Source organism: Pygocentrus nattereri, chromosome 10 (genome assembly GCF_015220715.1).
Source record: "Pygocentrus nattereri isolate fPygNat1 chromosome 10, fPygNat1.pri, whole genome shotgun sequence".
NCBI classification, from domain to species: Eukaryota; Metazoa; Chordata; class Actinopteri; order Characiformes; family Serrasalmidae; genus Pygocentrus; species Pygocentrus nattereri.
In genome coordinates this window covers 13,621,165-13,646,435 of record NC_051220.1, presented here as the reverse complement: position 1 = coordinate 13,646,435, position 25,271 = coordinate 13,621,165, and the positions used below count along the sequence as shown (strand labels likewise).

Sequence of the window (25,271 nt, the reverse complement as noted above, 5' to 3'; positions counted from 1 at the left end):
ACAACCTACACCACCTCATGAAACCTTAACAGAGAACAATGAAAGACTAATAGAACAACATGATGCATTAAATATTTTTTAATAAGACATTTCTGAAATTGCAGTACTGTACATGTACATGAAGTGCTGTCACCAAATACATTGTACTCTTTACTAAATACAAGACTAAATTAAACCAACCACCTGCAATTTGCACAACAAGCTGTTGTGTAAGAAGAAAATATGAACACAGGTCATAAAATGGATTAACATTTAATTTTATTGCAATGAATAATCACTACAGCTGGGAAAACAAGAAGTATGAGTTTACTTGCCTTGGATGCAGTGTTGCAGTTCTGTTTGATACATGAATGATACGTACATGTTCTTCTAATCCATGTACTCAAGTCCGTGAGAGAAAAAAAGTACTCCAACAGCATTCCTCTCTTAAATCCTCAATGCCTAGGAGTAGACTAGGTCCCTTTTCTCCCGTTGTCTCTCCACAGTCATCCAAAACATCACCATGGGAATGACTAGTGTATCTGTGCAACTGTTAAATCATCTCCGTAACATCACCTCAAAACACTTTTAACCACATGGTTGAAAAGTCCAGCTTCCTTCTTTAGTCTGAAGTGGTTCTTCTGTGTGACGGATTGGTATTAAGCAGTGGTGTCCTCAGGTAATGAAGTCAGCCCCTGACCAGATGGTCTAAAAAGGCCTCACCCTCTCTGATTGGGGACAGTTGCAATCTGCTACAGCTTATCCCATGAATCCTTACCAGAATTACTAAAAAAAGAAAATACCATACAAGCAGAAAATATGGCTTGCCTCTAAGTTAGCTGAAAGTCTGAGCAGAAAGTACGATTCAGTACTCACTTGGATGCATACACTCGACACAAATGTAAGGGATTATCTACTCAGCAGTACTGCACCTGCGCTGTTGTACAGACACATGCTAACAAGCTGATAAGCTTTGACTGGACAACTTATTTGTCAAAAGTAAATGCATGTTAAGCAATGTAATGTGTGAATATTGTTGTGATTTAACAGATTGATTTTGTTCTGCAGGTGGATTTATGTGCTTATATGCAGAGGGAGGGAAATATCTACACTGGCTTGATGTGATTGGTTGACTTCTGACCCTGGGCAATGACTGTGCAAGGCTGGTCAGCTGATCCAGGGAATGTGGGGTGTAAGCTGGATAAAGTGCTTCTCACTGATCTGGTCAATTACCAATAATGTGAGCCAGGCCAGAAAGTGACTGTGCCATCTGTCCAGCATCCAAGAACAGCCATGCTCATTCCTGAAGTACAAAACAAGGCTGAAAGTGGGTTGCACTGGCTCACTGGCATCACTTATTTACACAAAAAAATAGTGTACTAGTGTAAATCAGCATCCAATCGATATGAACTTTTTGTCACTCATACAGATGTTAAAGAGCCAAAAATGAATATAACTGATAACCAATGATTTCAGCCAATATATTTTTGTGTACTGATAATATTTAGCCCAGGGAGCTATGAACTATGTTTCTTATTTTAATCCTTTTTGTGCAATAACATGATGTCTTCACACTAAAACATATGTGTAGAAGTGTTTTACATGTTTTATTTGAACCATGATGATGTGCTTGAATTTAGAAGTTTGGCCTTTCTGGCTATAAGGTGGTAATTGTAGGCTTAGCAGTCTCTATGAAGATTTGCCTATGTGTACAAAACCAGAAAATCATCTTAACATCAGGGGCGTCTATTTGTTCCAATTTAAAACAAATAGAGGAACTGTTTCCTATAGAATATAGGAACCAGTAAGTTCACATCAAGCAATGCTAGCAAATAACTGATTTATTGATCTCAATCCAAACACCTTTAGAGTAGTGAGGAAACAGACAGGTGATACTTCCATTATTCCCATTATTTTCAAATCTAAAGGAAACGTCCAAGCTCATTGCAATTGTTCTTTTATTATGAAATTCAAATGGAATAAGTGAATGTGGTGCAAAAAGACAAGTTCTAAAAACTTTCTCCCATAGAGTAGTGAAATAAAATTCCATCTCAAGCAATACAGTTTTGCATTGTCCAGTTTTATATAATTAAAGACATTTGATTAAGCATGCTGTCCTCCCATGCTATTAAATCACTTTTATATCATTACTAATCAGTTGTCAAGTGAATGAAAGTGAAAGAAAAAGGCCTATAGATGTTTTCAGACAAAAACAATAAGGAAATCAAATTTGGTTAATAAACTTTAGATTTTGATCTACCACAGAAAGTTAGCAACCATGGGTACCAACACTTCATTTGTATTAAAACCTTAAATATACTGAATAAAAACAAGAACACAAATACTCAGGGCAAACAAGGCAACACATTACCCAATGCCCACAAAATGCTTAAAAATTCAGAATAAGTACTCAAAGTAAATGAATACTTAACAAAATGAATGGTAAGTATATGCAAATAAATACATGTTGTAAAAATATTAATTACAGTTACATTGCACATGAACACTCACATCAAAGGAGTATAGTTTATATATCTCTCACAAGTCATATAAAAATACAAGTTCTTAAATATCATGCAAAATATGATACACACTTGTGTAACAGTGATATCCTAGATGTAAATTGACATTTGCTGTCATAACCAGTGTTGGCACATCTACATACTTTTTCTGGACGCCTTTGCCTGACAATTAAAGCTACAACCAGCACGTTCTTAGAGAAAGTTTACATTTAAAGAAACTAAAGTAAAACATTACTCAGTTTAAACATATTAGTAAATGTCCACAATGAAAAAGATGAAATTCAGTTCCTGGATGAATAAATGCCTCTGTTCACATCCTCTACAACAACCTGAACATTCTAAGAACTAATCCATTATAGATTTATCATGTTACATGCCTGTGTTTGTGTAAACAAAACTCTTCTGCCTCTTAGCATAATGGCTGAGGGACCACAATCCATACTGTGTTAAAATATGACATTACAAATGTGAGATGTGAGAGTTTGTCATTTTTTAGCTATGTAAACAAATGTCACATGTTACAAGCCATACTATCCATGCCAGGAGACTTTGTATTAAGCATCTCTACCTGTAACACAGTGTATTGTAAAGCTTCATTAGCCTGTCCATTCATACATAAACATAACAATAAATCACACTTGGCACCACAACTTGTAAAATCTGTCTCATGAGAGTAATAAAAGCTCAACAAATGACATTATTTGCAAAAACAAATGATCACATTGTCTCTGAACAGCAGTTTAATGATTCTTAAAAGCATATTCACTCAGTAAACATCCTGTGACTCAAATTATAATAAATATTACACACTGTTCTACAACAGTTCTGCAAAATGTTCTCATTTGGTAAGAAAAAAATATTTGATTAAAAATGTATGTTTTTGACAAAAAAGCAATGATGGTTTTAAAATAATTAGGAGGTATGTAAAGAAGTACATTAGATTAGCAAGACAACTAAACTTTCTCTGTGGTTTTTCTGGGGGCAAATCATAAAAATGGCTGAGATCTAGCAGTCTTCCTGCTGTATCTATCAATCTATGATAATCAAGTATGATAACCAACTGATGATCTAGTGTTGCCACTATCTAACAGTTTAAAGAGAAGCCCTAACAGAGGGCAAGTAGTTCAACACCAATGGTGCATTTGCGCTGCTCTGGTGTGTCGATGGACATGACTGCACCCCGCCCCCTTAGTTTGCCGTATGTGGGTGTTACAACGGAGTTCCCTACAAAATCCAATTGAAATGTAGATATATATATGTAAGTAATGCTTCTATTTTTTTAATAAACAGAAAGGCAGTGTAGTAAGCATCAGTATACCAATATTTTCAAAAGAATTAAAAATGTTAAAGACCGATTAGGATTTAAGTCACTTATTATCACCTGCACTCAACATCGGGTATTTCAGTTTATTACCATCCAACAGACCATTTTCCGACCAGATTCAAAATTTTAGAGGTAAACTGTTGTGTTTAAATATACATTAGCTCTTGCTGCTGGTATTTTGTGACATGTAGGAACATTTGAAAAACGAAACCAATGTTTCATTTCTTGCTGCAGACATGAATCGCGCAAACACTAGCTGCCTCCTGATTGGACAGATCCATTGCTTTGGCTGGATTCATTTGCATTAAGTTCAGCCTCCCTCAACCTTTTGATGCTTCCCCATACTTCCCCATACAAGCTGGACCCATCATGCAAGTGGCTGCGTCTGCCAGAAACAATGCTTTCCATTGAAAACAAATGGGATAAATGGGTGTTGACATGCCGGAGCAGTGTAAATACAGTGTAAGGACATTGTTTCTCCATTTCCATATCCATGTGACAATTTCTGGCACAAGCATGCAGGCATAAGAATAAATAATGTAAGATACTGTGTTGATGTATTTCTCACTTATTAGGCCTGAAGAAGGGCCAAATTATAGCAGCAATGTGATGATGATCCACTTATAGCGCAGAGTAACTCACTGATGTATAATTAGATGAAGAACTGATATAAACAATTGTTCTTGGACATTTCTCATTCTTTGACAAAACAAAGGTCTTTCTTAAGTTGGTCATTTTGGAGGTATTTATGCCTTTTTAATCCAAAAACAAATATCTAAATATCTAGTACCTAGTGTGCATTCAAAAGAGATTTTAACTGCATGTTTATTAAGCACAAAAAAAATAAAGAAAAGTCTTGAAAAGAAAAAAAAAACTTTCACCAAACTGAAAGAGTTTAGGTGGCACAGGTAAAGCATGGTATGGTTCTCAGGTAGGACCTTTCTTTTGGTAGAGCCAGAGGGAGAATAACTTGTACAATGATGTCTTTCTGCATGTGGATGTGTCTGTTTGCATATGCTCCTACTTGATATTCTTGAGCAGGGATGTTCGAGCGTTGACCACTGCTTTAAAGGCATCCTCACTGCCTGGTGCCACACATTTGTCTGGGTGCAGTAGCACAGCTAGCTTCCTGTATGCCTTGTTGACTTCCTCCCTGTGAGTTAAACAACAAATTTATTTCATAGTATTTGCTATCAGATCTGATATGAGAACTTACATTTCTGAATAACAGTTCATGAAATCAAAAACAAATGGAATGCACAATTGATGACTCCCTATTTTTGCTGTATGATATAATGTCAATGACCTCAGGTTTAGTGATTATGCACAAAATCCTTCTATTTTGGTCTTATTGGGTCTCAGTGCTTTTGATATCAATGGTCACAAGATTCTGATCCACCATCTTGAATATGGGGTAGGCCTGTCAGTTTTAGAATACATTATATTATATATTTTTCAATTAACGATTTCCCAGTGAAACTAAGAACCTTTAAATAAATATAACATTTTTTATGGTCCCATGAGGGCCTTTGCTTTTCTCTTTGTACATATTACCACTAGGTGAGGTCATTAGGATATCGATTTTCAAAGCTATGTTGATGATATGCAATTATACATTTCTATTCCTCTGGAAAAAAGACTCTGTTGACAGCCTTACCAGTTGCAAAGTGTTAGATATTTCTGAAACAATTAATCTTGGAAATAACACTCAGAGAAAAATGTTTTATGAGAAGATATGTTCTTTAGCTTCATATTCCAAACCTAAAGTATGAAATCTTTGCGTAATCTTATTCTTATATTATGTAATTAGTCTAATACAGATTCTGAGCTGTTTTATCTTGCTAGTTTTTAAGGCTCTAATCACCTAGCAGCTGCTTAAATAAAGGAATGTCCTGGTTTTTGTACCAACAATGACCTTAGATCTGTAAATAATGGCCTTCTGCAAATACCTTTTGTAAAATCCAAAAATGAGGGAAGGCCTCTTTTGGTAATTATGCTTTTAAAATGTGAAACTCGGTGCCATGTGTCATTAGACAGCCAGTCTGTGCGCACTTTTAAAAAACATTTGAAAATACATCATAATTAAAATTCTATATCTTTTGGTATTTAACTTTTTGTATTCAAACTTTTTATTTGATCTGTATCATTTTGGCAGATTTATTAAAAAAATAGTATTAAGAGTAGAATTATTCACAACATTTGCCTTGGATTTTATTCTAAACATTCTAAAGAGTACAGTGTATTCTTTAAAGCCATTTTGCATTAAAACACAGCTCTGCTAAAACACGAAGCATCTATGATAATCAAGTATGATAACCAAGTGTTGATCTAGTGTTGCCACTACCAAACAGATTAAAGAGAAGCCCTAACAGAGGGCAAGTAGTGCAACACCAATGGTGCATTTGCGCTGCTCTGGTGTGTCGATGGACATGACTGCACCCCGCCCCCTTAGTTTGCCGTATGTGGGTGTTACAACGGAGTTCCCTACAAAATCCTAACGTAACAGTTAGTACAGTTTTGGTTGCAGTAATAGAGATTAGTCTGTAGTACCGTATAACTTCTTCATCTATTTCTGTAGATTACTAGGGGCACACTGAATCTGCCAGTCAGTGAAAAATAGCCTTACTATTGAACAACAGCACACAGTGTGCAGTACAAAACCCCAGATTCCAAACATTCATTAAGTAATAGGAAATGTGGAATTACATAAGGCTGTGAACATATCTTCAAAATTCACATAAAAAAAACCAAACAAACCATAAGCTAATAGTGTCACTGAATGTCACAAAAACATTTAGTCCCTCTTTCTTACCTTGTTGCCCCAGGCTTAACTCCCAGCATGTCCCAGCTGTCTTTACTGTTACGAATACGTCGAATGGTGTCTGCTTGCTCTTTGGTGAAGCCTATGCTCACCTCTGGTGCAGGCTTCTTTCCTCCATTCTCACACATATCAGTTATGGAGGAGAAAAATGCCTGTTGGAACAATGATCACAAAGTTTTAGAAATCCATTAATAACTTAGTGTTAACTAGTATGCATATTATTTTTTGCATTTAAAAGATGGTTGTTAACAGAAGATATTAATAGAGATGCACTCTGTCAATAGCTATTAGACGTACAAAGTACCAAACCTGCTAATATCATGTACTGTTAGCAAAACAAGCTTGGAATTATTGGAGATTTGTTTATAGGCCCAAAGTCTGCATGTTGTGCTTTGTACCATTCTATCGGAAACAACTATGCCCAATTTAGACAATGCATTTATTGCATTTATGGTTTATTAAACATCCCATTTTCAACTCAAGCTTGAAATGTAGTACAGTATGACTTGCATATATAGCATAATGGTATCTGTATTACTCATATAAACATTTTGAGAATACAAACCTGAAACATTTCACTAATGCCTTCACCACTCTGGGCAGATGTTTCAAAGTAGTGGAAACCTCTGCTTTCTGCCCACAGCCTGCCTTCACTCTCATCCACCACACGTCTTTTAGTCAAATCAACCTGCAAGAATGAGTGACTGCATTTTAGATAGCTCTATCTACACAACAAAACTTCAAGAATAGTTTCTCAACCCTGATGCTGGAGTATTTCCCTGTTCTAAAACCTTCATTTCACCTCAGAAAGGGCTAGTAAATAAGTTGAGTAATTGGACCAGGAAAGAGTATATGAGCAGTGCAAAGTGAGAGCGGAGTGATGTGATTTTTCCTTGGAGTGTGGAGCTTTTTTTCAGAAAACTAGGGCATCTGTGTCCTCTCTCTCTCCAAAATTGCTCCAATACTGCTTCATCCTGTGAGCCAGACAGCCCTTTTATCCCCTACATTAACTACCTCTGCATGACATAAGTGATGCAGCAGCGTGACTGCTACAGCCTGCACATCACAGCAAAAAAGTACTACAGGTTTGAATACAACTAGTTTTATGACATCCATTTTGCTGTGCGAATGTTAAAAGCATGTGCATTTTACTCTCTGCAGTTTTCTAGCTTGTGATTGGGCTGTTTTTTCAAGTCTAGTGTTTTGAGTGTCTTGTTGTTCAAGGCATAAAAGAAATGTCATGAGAATAAGTCATATGGAGCAGACAAGGAACAGGTTTTATTTTCTCATATAAGTGAGGAGTAGGAAACAGAAGACTCAGTGCAGAGCTGGAGCAGAATGATTACAGAATGCTTTGAGCAAGGAATGGAAATGTCTACCACTCCAATCAACTCTACTCACATAATCTGGATCAGAGAAAATACTAAATTGTGAAGGGCAGGGTTACTCTGGGATACAGGCTGGGAATATCAAACAATATAACTGCATATGAAGCAATTGCCTATAAAATATAAACAAATTCAGAATATGTTGGGAAGAAGAAGCTGACCTTGTTCGCACACACAACAAAAATAATGCTTTCCATGTTGGCTTGTGAGCCCATCTCTTGCTTCATCTCTGTGAGCCAGCTGTCCAGGGCATCAAAGCTCTCTCTTAGTCCCACGTCATACACCAGGATCACCCCTTGTGAGTCTTTATAGAACTCGTTACGCACCTGGAGAACCACAACACAATGGTACTAAAAGTAGCAGGGCACACTAACAAACAGTTTCAGTCATCAATGACATCAAATCAGTTTCAATTCAGGAAATTTGCATTAAAATCCAATTACTACAATGCTATGTTTTAACTTAAATTCAGTACTGAATATCCACTATTGCATGTCAAAGGTCTGATGATCTCTCAGCGACACAACAACAACAGCTCAAAGCTACCCCTCTGTGGCCAGTCAGTTTACTGTTCATTACAATAATCTTGACAATGCATGCTGGAACACCATGATACTGACCACCATGTGGGAAGAACTATGCTAACATATTTTAGAGTTGTTCTTTATTTCTTTAATGAAGAATCACATCAATACCTCGTAGAAGAACGGATGTCCTGCCATGTCAAAAATGTTTACTTTTATTTCTCTGTCTCGCACTTGAACCCTTGAAAGAAAAAAGGGAAAGGAAGAAAGTCAAAAATCAAGCATTACTGCATTCCTCTAACATAGCGGTGGGTTGGCTAATTGTGAAAATAAACTATAACTTCACAATTTTATAATTATATTTAATATTTATTATTATTATTATTATTATTATTATTTGTTAACAAAGTAACAAAACGATGTTCTTCTGCTTAATTAAGCCGATCCCAGCGTTACGTTTTCCACTGCTAACAGTCAAAACTTAAAAAAAAAACTGTAGGAACCTATCTAGAAGAAATCTAAAGAACATTACATAATATTACAAAATCATCATTACATAATATTACAAAAAACAAACAAATAACACCAAAAAAACAACACTACTTACTTGGTCACCCCGTAATCTATACCGATTGTGGCCAGATACTTGGGTACAAATCGCTTCTCGCAGTACCGTTTAATAATGCAACTCTAAAAGAAAAAAGCAGACAAACACTTGTTATGATCATGTTATGAGTAACCTGGAATCAGGAAAATGAACACTTATCCTAGGTTAGGTTAGGCAAGTCACACAGACACATATTCGCATTATGTGTCTTCTTGTATAAGATTTTGTAGCAGCAACCAAAAGTCAGCTGGGTAGCATCATTTGCTAACCAACCAACCTAAACACTTACCTTTCCAACCTCTGCATTACCAAGGCTGATAACCTTAACCCGCAGCGACTTTTTATTCTCTCTTCTTTTCTGCACATTTGTATCCATGTCCGCAAAACAGTGCAACGCGAGTAATAATCTATTAAGACCAGCAGCTAGAACGGTTACTGTCAGCTATTAATACATAGATAGCCACAGGCTACATGTATGTATACATATCCTAGCTAGCTGTAAACAGTAAAGGGCACCGAGAGCATGTAACAACTAGCTAAAGCAAAGGAAGGCATTTCGCTAAACCTAGCTAATGGACGTCTACTACATTTTCTTGTCAATGATTAGTCAACGATTTAAAACAGAAATAATACTTAACACGGTGACTGTTTACTGGTATTCTCTTAGCGACAATATGACAAAAATACTTCCCAGCTGCGCCTTACTGTATATAAATAACTAGCGAGCTACCTAGCATATTTTAATTCTAAGATTTGACGCAGCAGATTCAACACACAGGAGATATAAAACATTAAAACGAAGTATTTCCTGTGCACAGTTTCAAAGACTAATATGACTAGAGAGGACAATTCATAAAACAGCTGCAAAAGCCTGATATGTAAAGCAACAGCGAAAGCTCACTTCAAACTAATCGAGGCAAACCTACACATAAAGCGGAAAGGCGTTCCTATAGCAACAGCAGCAAAAAGAATCGTTTGCAATGAGGGCAACACATTCGACAACCAAATCAAATCAAATCAAATGAAAAAACAACACGCAAATTTTAAATATACCTAATGTATATTTTAAATCTATTTTCTGTTCTCTTTCTTGCCAGCTCGTAATTAAGGCCAGTCAGACTAGGTGGGGAGGGGTGGCCATGAGGGAGATGCAAAAGTGGGCTGGATCTACAATGAATAAAAGTTAACAGTTTTGTTGGTCTGACTAGTGCGCTCACACTCTCCCTACAGAACAAAAGAGACTTCCTTATAGTAGGAGCATTAACATCAAACTTCTTATAGGTTTTACTTATACTGATAGCCCTACAGCTGTGAAGATGCCATTGCAGAGTTTTCCAAATTTTCCAAATCTTCCAAGTTTTCCAAGCCTGCCAAGTCTGCCTAGCCTGCCTAGTCTTCCAGGTCTTCCACGTTTTCCAGGACCTCGTGTACTCTTACTGGACTGCAGTACTCTCTTGGACCATCAAGTCTGGGGTGGTGAGAAAACAGAGCTTTTTCTTTCCTTAAAATCCTTTTATATTCTGAAATATAAGGTTTCTAATTTTCAGTGTTTCTATTTTAAAATGAAGTACATTTTAAAAGATTGTGTCAAGTAAAATAAAGTGTAGAACTTATTTGCCCAAGCAAAAGTCGTAACAATTGTTTTTTTTTTTTTGTTTTTGTTTTTTTGCCTGTCTTGTCTGGCAGATTTGCAATCAGAATTATGGTCAGACTGCATTACTGTGCCAAACAAATTTACTTTTCCAAAATGAGCACTATAGATTATAGGCTCATCTTGTCAGTGTTTCTTTCTTTCTTTCTTTCTTTTTTAATTATTTAATTTCATTTTGTTTATACATTTGTGATATTTTTATGGCTGTAAATGTGTTATCATCATGCCAGACTTGACAGGCCAGGGGAATCTGTAAAGAAGTTGTAACAATTGTTAATTAAAAGTTCAATCAGAACGTGACTGCGTCCTGCGCAACAATTTGAGGCATAACATTGAAACATAAAGTAGGTCTTGTAAAATAGATTTGGCTATAATAGAGACGGCTGCTGCATGATGAAAATTCTCACTTATGAGTCTAAAACTGTATGCAGCTTATCTCTGAGCCATTTCACATGTCAAGGATCAGGCGCTTGAGCCTCTGCAGTACTCTGAGTAATCCAGAGTGCACAAGGGCTCCGAATCTGGATTTAGGTTGCGGATACATAGCAAGTTTAGATGAAAAATAAATTACATTTGACTATAGTCTAATAATGTAAGCAAAAATGCAACACTCTATATAACATCCAGTAGTTATAGTAGGAATGGTATTGGAGGTATCTGGTTTGAACATTAATAAACACATTGAATAATTCTTAAAAGAAAAAAAAATGATGACAGAGGTGTACCCAGAACAACCACAACCACTTTAGATTTCACCTCAGACATTACATCGATTCCCACAGCAATCAAATGTGTTTTGTTCAAATCTGTCAGCAGTACAACAAATTTAACTTAATAAAGCATGGGTTCGCTGTACTGTTTATTGGATGGTTTACTGCAAAAGTACTGGGCTGCTGTGATTGATATACATCAAATGAATACTATTGTATACATGTTATTTGTATTCATTCTAATATTAGTGGTTGTCTGAGCAAATAAATATTTACTGCTCAAATAAATGGCATTCTAATTATAATTTTCTCAGATGCTTGAAACATTTGCCCAGTACGACATAGCAATAGATCAACAGATTGTATACCTCTATGATTAATCAAGTAATCCGAGATTTTTTTCAAAGACCCAGAAAAATAGATTTAACTGAACTGACAAATCATGCATGATCTTTCATAGATTGCCAAATATTAAGGTAAAGATGACCAAGGAAGCCTTTAAAAAGACTTCATTAGGGGAGAAATATAAACTCATAGAAATGAGAGTACCATGACCTTTATTACGTGTAGAGAGACCAGCTGAATCATTTAAAAGGTGCATTAAAACCATGGTTTATTTTAGATTCAGTTGGCTAGGATGCTACGTTTTAATAACATTTTTAAATCGAGTTTAACTGAGTAATCATTACAGCCCTTGTCATTCAAAATTTACGGGGATTATTATGGCTATATGATACATGATTGAAGATAAATACTTCTTATATAAGAAGGAGGATGAAATAAAAAAAATCCTTGGCTTTTACGTAGAGAGTGGGACGGGTAAGGGGAGTGGGTCTGTTACTTGATTGATGTTTGCCTGCACCAACGGTCTTTTGCCTCTGTCTTTCCTGCGGCTGCGTCAGGCTCTTACTCTGAATTATGCCCCGCCCCCTTTTCTCTCTCTTTGTGTCGCCTGAGTGGTCAGGGGGCGTGTGTTTATTAGTGATGAGGAGGGGCGTGAATGAGTGTGTCTGTAGAGTATGAGTGCGTGTATGCGTACATTTGTGCACCTGAACCCGCTCTGAGAGAAAGAGAGGGAGGGAGAGGGAGAGAGAGAGCTGTGTGGCAGCGCTGGGAAAATCCAAGGTCATTGGAGCTTGGTCACATGTGCCGTGAGCGAGTGTGTGTGAGGCTGAGCGTGCATGAATGTGTGTGTCTGGCTATGTGACAGAGACAGGGAGAGAGACAGAGACAGAAACAGACGCTTGAGGCAAAGAACAGGCAGTTTCATCAGTGTTTCCATCGATGTATGGTAAGGACTAATCTATGTGTGCATGTGCCTGTGTGTATGCATGGCTCCAGGTATCATTCCCGCTGTGTTTGTGCACTGAGTGCTCATGTGCTTTTACGAGAGATGATGGCGCTGAGTACGGAATGATGCTAAAGCAACAGATTGCATGCAGCATCTCTTCAATATTGTATTCACTTGTGCTATGAATGACTGAGCACCTATTTGGCCTCGTGATCTCCAGGAGAATGCAGTGTTTTGGCGTTAACTGCTAAAAGCGATGTGGCTGAGTCATATTTTATGTAAGGGTCGACAATACAGCAAAAAAATAATAATGTAGACATATTTTCACGATATATGATCATAATATTTCTTCTTTTTCTGATGTTGGGATAAACAAAAAAGCTGTTTTTAACCTTTCAGCGTTTGGAAAAAATGAAGCAGAAACCAACCAACAATAATATCGAAGTATTGGTAAAAATAAACAAATAAAACTTACTAATATATATATATATATATATATATATATATATATATATATATATATATATATATATATATATATAGTTTGTGCAGTTTCTGTTAGAAACTGTAGACTCACCAACTAAATAATTACATTATAGTTACACTATAATGACACTAGAGCTGAAAGGCGGGAGGAGTGGTGGGGTGAGTTGTTAGTAAGTGCTACTCGTTTGAAAACTTTAATGTTCAAGCAATGCAGTTTCATTAGATGGTATAATTAATAGAATGTTCATTCTCACAATGTACAGTATCACACTTTATCACAATGTACAGTATCACACTTTATCATAATGTACAGTATCACACTTTAACATAATGTACAGTATCACACTTTATCATAATGTACAGTATCACACTTTATCACAATGTCATGATACATGGTTAGACCCCAATTAACAGTGCTGCCCAGTGTTGTTTTTGTGTGTAAGGCATCTATAATTGGTCTAAATCTGTCTGTGGTTTAACATGCAGTTGTTCAGTGTACTAACAATGCCCATGATATACTGTATAGAGATATAATTTATAACAATAATGATACCGTACATCATATTGCCCATCCTACTCTTATGAATATATTATCAGTATCATAAATGTAATTTGATACATGCATCACCTCCTTTAAACAGATGTAGACAGGACAGCTTCTCTCCCAGCTCAAGATACAGAAGGACGCCTTAGGCTGTCACTCTTAGACTTTGATGGCTTTGTGTGAAAATGCCTTCGAGACATGAGACTGACTCAGTTATCCCAATTGTGAAGAGAAGTTTATTTATAAGTCATCTTTGATGCTTAGCCCAGATTTTTCCTTTAATTAAAACTTGTTCTGCACCTTGGGAGGAAATGGCACTGCCATTCTTCTGGGCTCTGATTCCCAAAGCGAGAGTTTGCATTCAGAGAGAACAATTTGACTATAACATATGTATATACATGTTTATATACATATGTATATTGATATGTATTTTTCCAAATGCGTTGGACAAGTAGGACATGACCAATATGAAACTACGAATTCCATACGAATTTTGATGATTAATGATGTCAGCCTATGTAATTGAATATGGTCAAAGACTGGTAGACGTATATCAGTAGTTTTCATTAAACAGTGATTTACTGACATGAGTATTAGTTATCAACTGTCATCGTTCTCAAACTCAGATAATCAGGAGAAACTAAAAAAGACTGGCATATGAGCAGGAAGCATATGTTGAGAAATAATGGTTTTACTCAATCAGATGTGTCTATTTATAACAATGTAAAAAATAATAAAAAAAACTGATTCATTATTGATGATTTACCAATGGGAGTTTCAGAGATACTGATAAGCTACAGAATATCAATATTGACTGATATGGTCAGCCAACCGATATATTGGTTGTGCCCTAAGATTAAACTTTATATTCATCCATGAAGCTTAGTGGAAGTCAATTGACTTAGTGGAACAGAACGTAATAAAAGTGGTCTAGACAAGTGTGAAATCTAGTCCTGAAAAAAAGAATTGTCAATGGAGAATCCCCATTTTGTCCAAACTAAATTTACAGTTTGATGCTTTACTTCCTCACAAGCATCCCATTATCAGACATGATCTTGTGCTTTTGTATCTGATCGAAGACGGTGCTCATTCTGGGAAAGGTGATGAAATGAAGGCCATTAAAAGCTATGAGCAAGATATCCAATTCAAGATTGAAGAATGATTGTGGATGATGAAGAGATTGACTCATGCACTCATGCATGATTGTCATGCCTTATGCAGAGTGAATTATTACTTCTCTTCTGCTTTGTTACTGTTTGCTGCAAGGGCCTTTGGTGTCACTTTGAGTGGCTTTGATATTTTACTTGTTTTGGGACTAAATCAGAGGCATGTTGCATCTGTGATGACAAGCATGCTAAATTTAGCCACTGTTTCAAGAATCCCTAATAAGTTAGAGGAACAGTATTTGGAGCAACTGCATCACAAGCAATAGGGAACAACAAAATGGGTGAAAGAGAGAGAGAGAGAGACTGGGAATGTTTTGTGGGATGTTTTCGGAGTGCAGGGCCTAAAGGCATTGACAGATAGATTTTCCAGGCACCAGTAGCTACTCTGCACAGGGATTTGATTAATTCACATGCACAGCTTGTTGTGTGTTATGCAATAGCTGTAGTAAAATTGAACAATACTGTAACAAAGCTGGACACCCAGTGTTTCCACTCTTTTTTGTTCAAGTTTAACTTTTCAAATAAAAAGACATTATGCACTAAAAGTTTAATAAAAAGGCCATATTTAAGTTTGTTTCCTGTAGAGGATTGTGTAGTAAATCAGCAAAACATGAAATTTGACTAAAGGTGTTGAAAGCTTTGCATATGTGTATGTGCGTAGAAATGCAGACAGGGTTTCCTGAAATTGTAGTGTTAATAAAATATAAACTGTGCAGGCATCATTTCAAAATAAAACTAGATGTGCATTTCCTGAAGGAACTGCAAGAGTGCTTGAAAAGAGCTGCAAGTGTGTGTTTTTGTGTAGGTGAACAACACCTCCTTAGGTATGTGTCTGTGTGTGTGTGCGTGTGTGTGTCTGTGTGGTGTGTGTGAGAGGGAGAGATGTGTGTGTTTGAGGGGGGGGAGGGGGGAGAGTCATTCAAATGAACGGTCACTCTGTTATTATGCAGCTCTTAGTGGAGAAGCCTTGTTTGAGTCCAATTTGCACCCTCTGAACAAACAGTCATAACTGGGGAAATGTTTACTCTCTCGCTTAACTGGATAGATGGTGTGAGATAAGACCCCTTGAGCATTATTTTGGTGTAATGTTGTATGTATTGAGAAGAAAATGTCTGAGTATGACAAGTTAAACACAGAGAAAATCTTGAAATAAGCAGATTCTGATTTTGAGAAATTTGCATGGGAGTGAATGGGGCAGTTTTCTGTGCCTAGTGCCAATAAAATGCTTATAACTCTAAAGCTAATTGATAAAGTGATGAGATATTTTGACTTTTCAGAAAGGATAAGTTTCTCTACCATTTAAAACTGAAAAGGAGTTTCTAGGTGAAAGTTTAAGGATTTTAAAGCAGATTCCCTGCGTGACAGCTGTGTCTGTGAGACTGAGTGGCCTGCTGTGACATCATCAATGTCAGTTAGAATTTGAAGTTCTGAACATTCCGCCATTCATTCTTATGGGAGGTTTTTAATATTTAAACTTAATTTTATTAAAAACTACCAATCCCATTGACTCCAGAAATACATAGCACAAGTCACAGCACCGAGACCTTCGTATAGAGTCTATACGTTAAACGGTTTGGGCTGTATTAATCTCGGAATAGTCTGGAAGATGAATAAGAAGAAGTATGAGAGGTAACAATAGAGTGCTTTTTCAAGCACTCTAATTACTAATTGTGCATCAAAGGTGCATCAGAAATACAGTAGATGACAAAAAGTATGTAGACACCTGATCATCACACCTATATGAGATTTTGGACACCCCTTTCCAAAACCACAGAATTTTTAGAGTTAATTTGGAGTTGACCAATCCTTTGCTGCTGTAATAGACTCCACTCTTTTGGGAAGGTTTTCCACAAGATTTATGAGTGTGTCTGTGGAAATTTCTCGTTCAACCCAAAAAAGCATTGATGAGGTTGGGTTCTTATGTTGGAAAAGAAGGGCTAGCTTGCAAACAACGCTCCAATGAATCCCAAAGGTGTTCAGTGGGGTTAAGATCAGGGCTCTGTGCAGGCCACTATAGTACATCCACATAAAACCATATCTTTATGGACCTTGCTTTGTGCCTTTGTGCCTTACCCAAACTGTTGCCACAAAGTTGGAAGCATGACATTGTTTAAAATGTCTTTGTCTGTAGTATTAACATTAGTCTTCCCTGGAACTAAGACCATTCATCCATCAGGCTGCCGCATAGTTAAGCATGCACATGTAATTGTGCTCACAACACACAGTTCTTGTGTTGATGTTTCTTTCAGAGGCATTTTGGACCTATGTAATGAGTGAAGCAACAGAAGTTAAGCCATTTTTACCTGGTACAGCTTTTGGCAGCCTCACTCTGCAACATCCAGTATGCTAACGACAATATACCATTAGAATGATCATGGGAAAAATTCAGGTGCTATACAGATAAACTATATCAGTTCAGTGTTTCAGACCAGTCCTTGTTGTACATATTGTGCATTTCGACAAGGTTGAGCAGTGAAAAGGAATAGCTTGTAAGAAAATAAGTGATAAAGCTACCTGAAGATATTTCTGACCAGGCTTTTGATGTTCCACGTGTCACCAGGATCTGTGAGGTCCATGACTGGAATGAATACAAAGTGATAAAGAGAATTATGAAGTGGGGGGGTAGAAGGAAGTTGTGGGGCTGTGGTTTATGGTCATGTCAAAAATGAAAAATGAACATATAAATGAACACTTCTTTTCTCAAGAGACAAAAAGCAGCTCCTTTTAGGTTGTAAGACTTTGGAGTTCTGGCTTTTTGCTTTTTTGTCCACTCTTTTATTGGGTAGATGGATACTGTTTAAAGACTATGAGATTTCTCTCTGTACATGGGTATAAACATATGCCCATTGAACTTTTAGGGATAAATGACCACCTCACAAGCTATTTTACCTTGAGAACACAAGTTGTACTAAGTTGTCAGTTTGTTAGCTGCATGTACCTAAGCCTGTCACAATTTTTACATAATCACTCAGTTGAAGTCATTTGACCTGGCCAAACAATTGTTTTTATAGATGTTAACTTTCACAATCATATGTTTATGTCACAACAAGCAGAATTTAATCATATACATTTTTATCAGTTGGGTGAAGCAAAAACATTATTAAAGTAAATTAAGCCAGAAAATGCATTAATTGTACATCATTGATCTCATGTACATGTACATCATTGATCTTATGAAAACAACAGAAGTTCTAACTTCTTACTTGGTGCTTTAACACATTTAGAAGGTAACAGTGAGTGTTACACAGAATGGTGGCAAAGGCAAAGGCACAGGCCTATGATGAGCTGTATGAGAGGCTGGACAGTAAAGAAGGAGTAAAGGACTTGTATCGTTTGGCTAAACAGAGAGGTAGAGCTAGAAAGGATGTACAGCAGGTTAGGCTGATAAAGGATAGAGAGGGAAATGTACTAGTGAGTGAACAGAGGGTGTTGAGTAGATGGAAGGAGTACTTTGAAGAACTAATGAATGAGGAAAACGAGAGAGAGAGGAGGACAACGGGGGGAGAGATAGTGGATCAGGAAGTGCAGAGAATTAGTAAGGTGGAAGTGAGGGCAGATTTAAAAAGGATGAAGAATGGAAAGGCAGTTGGTCCAGATGACATACCTGTGGAGGTATGGAGATGTTTAGGAGAGAAGGCAGTGGACTTCTTAACCAGGTTGTTAATCAGAGCTGCAGTAACTACAGAGGTATAAAGTTGATGAGCCACACCATGAAGGTATGGGAAAGAGTTGTTGAAGCAAGGCTAAGGCGAGAGGTTCAGATCAGTGAGCAGCAGTTTGGTTTCATGCCCAGAAAGAGTACCACAGATGCAATTTTTGCGTTGAGAGTGTTGGTAGAGAAGTACAGAGAAGGTCAGAAGGAGCTACATTGTGTCTTTGTGGATCTAGAGAAGGCATATGATAGGGTGCCAAGAGAGGAACTGTGGTACTGTATGAGGAAGTCAGGTGTAGCTGAAAAGTATGTTAGGGTGGTGCAGGACATGTATGAGGATAGTGAGACAGTGGTGAGGTGTGCAGTTGGACTGACAAATGGTTTCAAGGTGAAGGTAGGATTACATCAGGGATCAGCTTTGAGCCCCTTCTTGTTTGCAATGGTGATGGAAAGGTTGACAGATGAGGTCAGGCAGGAGGCTCCATGGACCATGATGTTTGCAGATGACATTGTAATCTGTTGTGAGAGTAGAGAGCAGGTGGAAGAGAATCTGGAGAGGTGGAGGTTTGCACTGGAGAGGAGAGGAATGAAAGTCAGTAGAGACAAGATGGAATACATGTGTGTGAATGAGAGGGAGGCAGGTGGAACGGTGAAGATGCAAGGAGTAGAGGTCGTAAAGGTGGATGACTTCAAATATCTTGGGTCAACCATCCAGAGCAATGGACAGTGTACAAAAGAGGTGAAGAAGAAGGTGCAGGCAGGATGGAGTGGGTGGAGACGGGTGTCAGGGCTGGTGTGTGACAGAAGGATAGCAGCAAGAGTGAAAGGGAGGGTTTACAAGACAGTTGTGCGTCCTGCTATGATGTATGGTTTGGAGACTGTGGCTCTGTCTAAAAGACAGGAGGCTGAGCTGGAGGTGGTGGAGATGAAGAAGCTGAGATTTTCGTTGGGAGTGACAAGGATGGACAAGATTAGAAATGAGCAGATCAGAGGGACAGTGAAGGTGGAGAAGTTTGGAGATAAAGCCAGAGAGGCCAGGTTGAGATGGTTTGGACATGTGTTGAGGAGGAATAGTGGATATATTGGTCAAAGAATGTTGGAGATGGAGCTGCCGAGTAGAAGGAGAAGAGGTAGACCTCAGAGAAGGTTTGTGGACGTAGTGAAGGTGGACATGGAGATGGTTGGTGTAAAAGTAGAGGAGGCAGTGGATAGGGCAAGACAGAGACAGATGATCCGCTATGCCGACCCCTAAAGGGAGCAGCCGAAAGAAGAAGAAGAAGAAGGTAACAGTGAGTAATGTATGTTAGCTTGAGCTCAAACTGTTTTTGTCTTCAGTTGGGAGCTACCTATAACTTTAATACATTTTAATTGTTTTCTGAAAAATGCATTTAATTTGTTAATCACAATTATGTGGCAATTAATCATCACTTAAACTTTCATGATCATGACAGGCATACACCTACCTTGTATCTACTTTCAGTGGCCATTTTATCAGGTACACCTCCCATATAGGTTCATTTTGGAGATGTACAATTACTGACCATAGCTTGCAAAACTTGTCATCCACCCTCTACCCCATCCATCAATCAACACCATAGCCCCACCTCAGTATTGTTTGAGTGGTGGACCATTCTCAGCACAGCAGTGACACCAGTAGTATGTGTTGCGTTGGTATGAGCGCATGAGGTGTAGCTGCATTGTTGGGATGTTTAAACACACTTAACTATCTGGTCAGCAGTGGTCCTATGATGGTCTTTTTCAGTGGGTGAAACTGGTAGAAGGTGGCTTACAAATTGTGAAACAACACATGGGCTACTGCCAATTGCTGTATTCCTATATATTAGATGTGCCTGAAAATAACCCCAAAGTGCATAGGTATAAGGTAGATATTTAATATACTGACATCTCAGTGCTTTGGGTCATGGCCCTGTTCAGTCCTATTTAGACATTTTACTTCTTTTATACAGTTAAAATATATCTTTGTGTAACCTACAGTTTTGAAAGGACTAAGAATATTGGCTTTAAAACTGTTTTAACGATTTATGCAGGAAAAAAAGCCTATTGAAATGACTAAAAACAATATCTTAATTTTTTCCTCTTTGGAAATGAACAGCCGTTAGCTTTGCAGTGCATCGTGACTGACTTTTTTTTCTTCTTCTGTCTGAATGTAACGGGAGGGGAGATAGAGCATGAAGGGAGAGAGGGAGCGCTTTAAAGCTGCAACTGGAGGAGTGGGTGGTGGATGTCATCGGGTTGTCAGTTCTTTTGCCCAAACTCTTTGCAGTTTAGGTATGGAGAGTGTCACAGTGCGCTGCCGAAAACACTCACAGGCTGCCAAATCCATGACTCACACTCACCTCCCCCACCTCCTACCTCCTCCCCCTCATTCACTGCCAGGCCTGCCAGTCAAAATCCAATTGCCAGTCATGCAGTTCAACTCCACTGGTAGCTTTGCAGCCACAGATTTATGACTCATTACATGCACAGTTACACTGACCTTCACAAGAACGTGTGATTTCAGATTGTGATTGCAGAGTACTTATTTTCCGATTAAACTTGGCCTGAATCTCAGTAAAGCAGATTATAGGATATAGTTGACCATCATTTTATGTGAGTGGTATACACAGCAGAAGGATATCAGGAATCTTAGAGTTGAGTATTTAGGGTAATGATCCAAAAGTGAATGGAAGGCATTTGTGAGGGCTGTAATTTCACTGGCCCTTGTTTTTCGTCCACTGCAATGTACTATACACTGAAGTACCAGTTTATTAAGTATGCCTACCTTGTACCCACACTCACTGGACATTTTATCAGGTATACCTACCATATATATGTGTTGAAGTGCATTGTTCTGAGAACATCAGCAGCCTCTTTGTTTGATGTGCAAAAACTCTTTTTTTCTATTATGTATATTTCTTTTACTCAGTAACAGCTTCTCGACAGCTACACATTCATTCAGACTCATAGCATTGAGTTGTTTTCTCACAGTGGAAGGATGGATATGAACCCTTGTGGATTGTTTTTTCAGATCTGGAGATTGGAGATTGATTTGCTTTTATTTCACAAGGATGAATCATTTAAGTACTGCTTATCTGATGGTGACAGATTTGGTGGTCTACCAGGTCTTGTACAGTTATTAGCCCCAGTTTGTCAGTATCTTGTAATAATTTTTGAACTCTAGTTTTGGAAACCTCTGTTTTTCACTTATTTCCCTTTGACTTCATGATGCAAGTGGATCATCTTATATCTAATCTCCTCTGAAATATCTCCAAAAAATCAACTCCTACTTAATGCCTGTATTGACTAGAAATAAATGAAAGGTCGCCTTGTTTTTTCACATTATTGTAGGTGCACTACAAGTTTAGGTTTTCAGTTACTACAGTTACTCAACCTTGTCTGCGACATGTTGCATAACTTGTGAGCTGCCATCTATCCCACCCATCAAGAGAAAGAGACCATTATAGAACCACCTCTGACTGATATTATTTGGTTGGTGGAGCATTCTCAGCCCAGCAGTGACACAAGAGTGATAGTGGCATGTTAGTGTGTGTTGCGGTAGTAGACATGTATCAAGCGCAACAGCATGGCTAGGTTGCTGCCACTGTTGTGTTGAAAATAGTCTGAAAATAGTGGTCCTGTGGTCTGAAACCAACCACGGATTAAGGGCTAGAGAATGTCTAATATAAAGTGAGCATGGAAAAACAGCTGTAGTTTCTAAGTGAACAGGTACAAGGTATAGCAATAAGGTAGATGTATCTAATAAAGTGGACAGTAAGTGTACACAGTGTTTAAAACTTAATTAATTTAATTTAATTAACTTAAAGTAATGCTATTCCTATACATGGTCCCTCAACCATATATCTAGTGCTAAATCCCTACTTGACAAATTGTGCAACAACAGATGGGCTACAGTAAGTGACTGTATACTTACATAAAGTGCGCCTATAGGGTAGGTGCACCTGATAAAATTGCCAGTAAGTGTAGATACAAGATAGTTATGTGTAATAAATCGGCAATTCAATGTAGCAGCCCTGGCAGACTTGCGTAGGACTTGTGGCAGGACACAACATTTATTATTGAGGCAGTAATGGCAGGTTTGTGTGGGTGAAGCAGGCTGTTTCATCACTCTGCCTGCTCCGTGCTTGTTTATTCTCAATTGTGGTGACAGTCTCCCTCACTATGGTAATGGGATCAACAACTCCCTCCGTCCCAGGGGTCCTGCCAAGGTGTTCATTATTGACTCATCGGGACAGGTGGTGGTGGTGGTGGGGGGGGGTCTATGTGTGTTTGTGTGTGCGTATTCCTGCACCTTTTGCACAGCATGGACTGTAAGGTTGTTTTTTTCCGACAAAAGCTGTTGGTCATGTTAGAACTTACATGTAAATGATTTTTTCAGACCAGTGATTCTCTGTTATCCTAAAATGATTCATCTAAAACATTGAGATGCCTCCATAAATCCTGAACCTTATTGATTTTTGCAAAGGTTTTTTTTACCCAAAGCTGCACTCTAGACTGGACCTGGACAAATTCCTTTTCTTTCTGATCGAATCAGTCACTTAAGAGATTGCAGTGCTCCAATCTCATTCATTTAATGTGTTGGCTCAATAAATAAGCCCTACATGCAGTGTAATTACACAAACTCTCAATCAATGGAGAACCACAGCATGGAGATGACAGTGCACTTTTTTCTTGTTCTGTGCTGATGGGAAATTAGGTTCCTTTTGACTGTGTGTGCGTTTGTGTGAGCATCCTGCAATTCTTTGACTGGTAGTTAAGACTACCTTTCCGATGGATGCAGCTCCAAATCAGTTTCTCTTCTGTGTTTTAGGTGTGTGTGGGTGCTGCGGGGCATTGAGACCCCGATACAAAAGGCTGGTGGATAACATCTTTCCAGAAGACCCAGAGGTAAGAGCTGATCAACACTTCAATAAGACACAACTCCTCAGAGCCCAGCATTTACCAAAAATGTGTTGTATGTAAGTAGAGCTGTCATCAGCAATTATTTTAGTAATTGTGTCTCTAACAATTAATCTAACAATCTAACAATTATCTTGGTGTAATCAAGAATCAAATAGTCAGGGTTTTTTTTAAAGAAACAGTAGAAGTGGATTTAACTGAACAATACCAAACCATAAAGATTTTTTAGACTTTTAAAGATTCTGAAATATTTAAATTTTATTGAAAAATATTATTAATTTTTTTTTTGCTTTTTAGTCTTTTTATAATTTTTTTAGTATGTTTATTTTATACAATTTAAAAAATGAAAAAAAATCTAAAAATGCTGAAAATGCATATAAATAGATTTGCCTATCCTTTCTTCATATTAGAAATCAGTAGCAGTATTTTAAATACCCTCCTGTCAATTGCCAAATAATCAGTGCACATTCTGTCTTAAATGCTTCTTATCACCAAAGTACATTGAGTCTGAAGCATTATTTGCAAAGTCAAAACACAACTAATGTCAACAATATATGGCAAATTATGTTGGACAGTGCTTGTGGTAGACCTTTCAATGAGCATCACACTAACAAAACCAGCAGTAAAGTGGAAAGATACAGTTTCCCTCTGGAGCCTCCACTGTGAAGAGGATCCACAAGTTGTATGAACGAGAATCAGAGTGAGAGCCTCCAACTGCAAAGGAGTTAAGCCATTGACTGTAAATGTGATATATACAGCAACTGGTTGGAACATACAGCCAAAGTTGCTCTTCCTGGTGATCAAATATTTGAAACTGCTTTCAACCCATGGAAATCATGTGATTTTCCTGTTTTTAAATGGAAAAAAATGTGTTTAATTGCGATCAGCCCTAGAGGAAGTATATTTTAATTGATCATTTTTAGAATTGGGTAATAAAGATAAATAATCATGACTGCCCTATATGCAAGCACGTAGCACAATAATGTTCTTGTGCTGTCATGCTAAAGAAGTGAAGTGGATTAGTGTATATCTGTTGACTGTCAGAATTACTGCCTGGCTGATTAGATTTAGCCCTCAGCCTGACTCACATGTGTTATTCTGCTTGACCCTGGCAGCAGGGTACTGCAACTGTAATTTCCTTTGCATTCAACAAGCCATAGTACACCCATATATTCCAGTAGCTGCACTGATCTTTGCTGTTTTTGGCACCAATATGGATTGTATAATGGCATAAATGTTTACTAATCTGTCTTCTGTGCAGAGCAAGAACCTACATTATACAGTTATTAGAAGGGAATTTGTAGTTTATATTATTAGTTTTATGTTATATGTATATTATATGTATTATTAGTTTTATGTTATATGTATAGTTTAGGGGCTTATGAATCATAATCTAAAATAATTAGAGAATGTATTTCTCTTTGCCTGTCTCTCTGTGTCTGTGGTTTAGATCAAATGGCTTTTACTTGAATGGCTATATTGCCAGTTGCTGTATAGCAAATTGTGATATCAACAAAATCAACAATATCCACAATAACAACAATATTAAAGACAACAACAATAATGATAAAAATAATCATTACAAAAACCAATGAAAAAACACACATTTTTTGTATATTGTTAGGAGCCTGCAGAGTAAAAGTGGAGTGTTTTTTACCTGCTGTCACTCTGAGCTTCTTAATTTATATT

At 37.6% G+C, this 25,271-nt stretch overlaps 2 protein-coding genes across 3 annotated transcripts in view; one reads left to right on the top strand and one right to left on the bottom strand.

Annotated features, from left to right (window-relative positions):
* Positions 1–63: 63 nt before the first annotated feature.
* Positions 64–10,063, bottom strand: dnajc27 (DnaJ (Hsp40) homolog, subfamily C, member 27). The gene is made up of 8 exons (XM_017708808.2): positions 9,455–10,063; positions 9,166–9,248; positions 8,730–8,799; positions 8,196–8,360; positions 7,212–7,334; positions 6,638–6,798; positions 4,850–4,978; positions 64–3,069 (listed from the first exon to the last, which is right to left on the bottom strand). The coding sequence occupies exons 1-8, from the start codon at positions 9,539–9,541 to the stop codon at positions 3,066–3,068; spliced, it is 822 nt and encodes a 273-aa protein (XP_017564297.1). The 5' UTR covers positions 9,542–10,063; the 3' UTR covers positions 64–3,065.
* A 2,458-nt stretch (positions 10,064–12,521) lies between these two features.
* Positions 12,522–25,271, top strand: part of efr3ba (EFR3 homolog Ba (S. cerevisiae)) — a 40,587-nt gene continuing 27,837 nt past the window's right edge. For both annotated transcript variants that reach the window (XM_037541937.1, XM_017708811.2), the window contains exons 1-2: positions 12,522–12,817; positions 23,494–23,570. In XM_037541937.1, the coding sequence (XP_037397834.1) occupies positions 12,811–12,817; positions 23,494–23,570 (84 nt within the window). In that variant the 5' untranslated portion in view covers positions 12,522–12,810. The remainder of the gene's footprint in view (positions 12,818–23,493; positions 23,571–25,271) is intronic.